Source organism: Melitaea cinxia, chromosome 4 (assembly GCF_905220565.1).
Source record: "Melitaea cinxia chromosome 4, ilMelCinx1.1, whole genome shotgun sequence".
Taxonomy (NCBI): domain Eukaryota; kingdom Metazoa; phylum Arthropoda; class Insecta; order Lepidoptera; family Nymphalidae; genus Melitaea; species Melitaea cinxia.
This window is the reverse complement of record NC_059397.1, coordinates 1,158,154-1,162,944: the sequence shown is the minus strand read 5'-3', so window position 1 is coordinate 1,162,944 and position 4,791 is coordinate 1,158,154. Positions and strand designations below refer to the sequence as shown.

The 4,791-nt window shown below is 34.1% G+C and overlaps 1 protein-coding gene across 1 annotated transcript; it reads left to right on the top strand.

The window, feature by feature from the left end:
* Positions 1-2,788: 2,788 nt before the first annotated feature.
* On the top strand, positions 2,789-4,049 carry LOC123669963 (the record flags this gene model as incomplete). Its single annotated transcript, XM_045603472.1, has 1 exon — positions 2,789-4,049. A coding segment is annotated over exon 1 (1,206 nt), but the record flags the coding sequence as incomplete, so codon positions are not given.
* Between the last annotated feature and the right edge of the window lie 742 nt (positions 4,050-4,791).

Below are 4,791 nucleotides of genomic sequence, written 5' to 3'. Positions count from 1 at the left end.
GATTTTATTTACTACACACATTTTAGTAAACCTTTGAAATGTTAAAAAACTACAAAAAAAATCTCAAATAAGCGCGCTGTCCAATGAATGGTTATAATGAAAACAGCTTTCAGCGGAGGACTTACCATAATCATGACCATGGTTGCTGTAATTTATCCGAAACGTCAGGCATCTAAAAAACTTAATAAACCGCGATAAAATCCGAAAAAGATGTTTCATTATAAAGAGTGAAATTAACATAAACGTTAGAAATGGAAAAGTTATGTGATATTGTAAAGTAAGGGGTGAAATAACTAACAACAATTTTGTATATCTTTGTCACTTATGGAGTTAATTAAAGTTAAAAAATATAGAAACGTTAATAATTATTTCCTTTTGTTAAGTAAATAATATCTACGTGAGTCAGCAAGTTTTTAACTTGTACGTCTAAATACTACAATTCGTTGAACAATGTATTTTTACATTTGAATTTCAATATTGACGTATGTAGATCATTTCTGTGACAAAGAAAGCTTTAACCACCGTATAAATTTATTAGATGGAAAAATAATACTTCACCACAGCTAAAAATTTTAAGTCCACCAGATTAATTATAGGTACAGCCAAAAGCAGAAAATATCAAATCTTTTAGTTTATAATAAGATAAAATTATGTTTGCTCACAAATGAAAAATAAAATTTTTCAATTAGATCGACAAAAAATACAACATAATTAAGTATATATGAAAAATCATAGATGAAAAAATAGTTAAATGCGCGTTATCAAAGATTACTCAAAAAGTAGTCGTAAGATCTCGGTCAAATTGAAAAAGGACTATAAGACAATTTAATTTATTACATTCACTTCATAAAAACATGTACTGCGGTTAGTGAAATAATGTTACGCAAACTCATCGAGCGTTTTTCTTTACCGTGTAATTATATTATTTACTAATAAATAAATTAAATAAATATCCACACAATACACACACGATCGTCTGCTCCTAAAGTAAGCAACTTAATACTTGTGTTATAGGTAACAGTAGACTGGTATAGCTAAATTTTCTTTTTCGATAAACATACTTATAAATAATAATATATAAATATGTAAATAAATATTTATGTTACACCTAGACTCAGGGTGGGAACCGAAACCACAACCCTCGGAGCAGAGAGCAGGGTCAGTACAAACTACGCCAACGGGCTAGTCACATTGTGTAACTATTACTGTAATCTGTAATTAATACTGTGTAATTATTCTTATACATTGTATACTGTGTATTTACGTGTATATTTATTATTTTTTAACCCTAACCCGTATAAAAAAAAAAAGACTTTTTCGAAAAAAGAAGTGATGAAAAATAATGGCGATCAAAAATGATCACAACGCAAATTACACTTAAAGGCTATTAAACTGAACCGTATCAGATAAATAAACATCAATTATATAAAATTAACTCGACGAACTTTATCAATTTGCGAGAGCTATCCCGGGAAAGGATTCATTGTTATAAAATCTTAAAAGACCATTAGTTATATTGGAAATGTTTTAATTTCTGAACGGACGGAGTAAGAACGCCTCGGGCGCAGCCGAAGTTCGGGTAAATGTAATTGGTTTTTAAAAACGTTGTCTTTACATCGATTTATATACTTTTATGTTAGAGAATCGATATTTCTCATAGAATTTCGATTGAACAGGTTATTCTGGTGTTGTGATTTTGTGAGGAGAGGTGACTGATATTTATCAGGACTCTTTACGATGTTAATGTTTAGTTTTGTACAACTAGACAATTGTCTTTGCTAGCAAACGAAAAAAAACGACTTCAATTACATCGACAAGTAATACAACGTAGGTAGACGGGAAAAATTAACAAACGCACTAAATGCTAATACGATTTTCGAAGATTCCATTCGGTTTCTTTGGGATGACATCATCAGATACTGGTTCCCTTATCACGGTACTAGCCTTGGTATATCTCCTTTTCAACAAAAAAGAATCATCAATATCGGTTCAAAAATAACGAAGTATTCCACAAACACACATAAAAATAAAATAATATATATACGGTCGATTTGATAAACGTCCTCCTTTTTCTAAGTCATTCAAAAAAACTCAAGAAGTAAAAGCATTTCAACAACTTTGTTTACAATGACAGCTCACGCGCGGTTGTCAATCTGTCAAAATGTCATTTAGATGTAAACACAATAAAAGTTTTGGAAAAGGGATTAAATTTCGCTGTTACACCTCGCAAGATACCCTTCGAAGAAATTATTTGTAACGTTGAAGACTGTCTGTCGAAAAACAATATAAAGAAGGAAGATTCGGAGGCTATCAGACAAGATATATCGTCAGCATTACGACGAAGTTCTGTGCCGAAACTAAATCTTCCCCGCGAACAATTAAAAGCCTTATTAAATCTACGAAACAGACGTGAATTAACGGTTCTTCGTGCGGATAAGGGTAATGCAACGGTTGTGATGGGTACGTCAGATTACAATGATAAAATTCAACAACTATTATCGGATGAAAGCACTTACACAAATATCAAAGCCGATCCAACTAACAAGGTTTTGAAAATTACTACTAATCTAATCAAAAAGTACTCCGAGTCGTTGAATCTAGACGTCAAATCTTTGATTCCTTCTTGTCCAAAACCACCTAAGCTGTATGGTTTGCCAAAAATACACAAGGCTAATGCTCCACTCCGTCCAATTGTCAGCCAGATCGACTCACCAACCTACAGACTGGCTAAACATGTTGCCCATGTACTTTCGCCACTGCGTGGACAAACCAGAGCACATACACGGGATTCGTACCACTTTGTTAATGAGATCAAACATCTACATCTCAGTGACAATGAAACTATGGTTAGTTTTGATGTGCAATCACTCTTTACATGCTTACCGGTTGAAGATTGCATTAGTATTGTGTCAAGAAAGCTGAAGGAAAATGACATGCCGATAGAATATGCTGACCTTCTCAAGCATTGCCTTACATCTGGCTACATGTTGTGGAATAATCAGTTCTACAAGCAAGTAGATGGCGTAGCGATGGGTTCACCAGTATCCCCCGTTGTTGCCGACATATTTATGGAGGACTTCGAGGAAACTGCTCTGCGTACCTCGCCCATAACACCCAGGTTCTACAAACGGTATGTAGATGATACTTTCACAATATTACCATCTGATAAAGTATCCATATTCTTACACCATCTTAACTCCATAAATTCCAAAATTCAATTCACAATGGAGTTGGAGGCAAATAAATCTTTAGCTTTCTTAGATGTATTAGTCATCCGTAATCCCAACAATACCTTAAGCCATACAGTGTATAGAAAGCATACCCATACGGATAGGTACTTAAACGGCGAATCACACCATCATCCTACACAGTTAGCTACCGTGAGTAAATCTTTGTTTCAGAGAGCACGAGGGATCTGCGATGAGCGACACCTGGAGACCGAACTTCAACATGTCAAGCAAGTACTGCGAGACAACAAGCTTCGGGTACCGCGTCCTCATCGCAGTGAACGTGTGAAACCAGCCACCGTCGAACGAGTACCTGCTGTGCTACCTTTTATGAAAGGGGTCACTGACAAGATTGGCTTCATCTTAAAGCGAGCTTCTATAAAAACTTTTTTCAAGCCGCCAAAAACGATAAGTCAATTTTTACCATCTGTCAAGTGTCATATACCCTTACAAGATGCAGGAGTATACAAGCTTGATTGTGACTGTGGTCTCTCTTATATAGGACAAACAAAACGATCGATCAAAACTCGCGTTAAGGAACATATAGCTGACTTGAAACATCGTCGCTATACTAAGTCCGCAATCTGTGAACACAGTCTAGACACAGCTAGCCATTATATTAGATTCGATAAACCACAGATCCTCGCAAAAGAACACCGATTCCAACCAAGGATGATCCGTGAGGCTATTGAAATTAAAAAACATCCAAATTTCAATAGAGAAGATGGCTGGCAATTACCACCTGCTTGGGACCCCATTATTAATATAATTAAATCAAAAACCAAGCATAATTCACCACAGATTAAAGACTCAATTAGCACATTCTGCGTAGATAGGACTATATAAGATATTGATGTATGTCGGGTAGTTTCGAATAACTTTGTAACGTTGGGACGTCTGACACCTCAGTCCTCCCGTGACCAGTGGTTGCTGTAAAGTATCCGAAACGTCGGGAATCAAAAGTTAACAATAAACCGCGATAAAATCCGAAAAAAGTGTTTTATTAAACTTTGTTTAAATTTTCTTTACTTTACTTAATTCCATTGATGTCAACACATCAAAGGAATTATGTAATTACAGTCTAACTCAACAGTTACTATGTAAAAATAAAATGAAAATATTAAAATCGAGTTTCCTTGTATTTCATGCCTAGTGTGGCAACTTCACTTAATGTGTAGCTTACATAACTTTTGATGCTTTTTGATATGTCAACCATAAGTTTAAATATAATTATTAATGTCTTTTTTACAGTTACCAAATAAAGATATGATTATAAGAGATTATTTAGGAAGCGTTTTAGGAAACATATACTTAAGGCATTTTTTTTCTTTATTTTTGTCCTAAAAATTAGATATAATGTATCTTATATATTTATTAAGAATTAATTGCCGAGACAATAAATATACTACGGAAAATGCTTACCATCATTGCTTCCATCATAGTTGTATTAAAAAAAATACATTATTTAGTAAAGTCCATAATAAGGCCAATAGTCCTCCGATTTTTTTCGGGGGGAAAATGGAATCCTTTTTACAAAATTTAAGTAAAACCTCCCTTGACAATA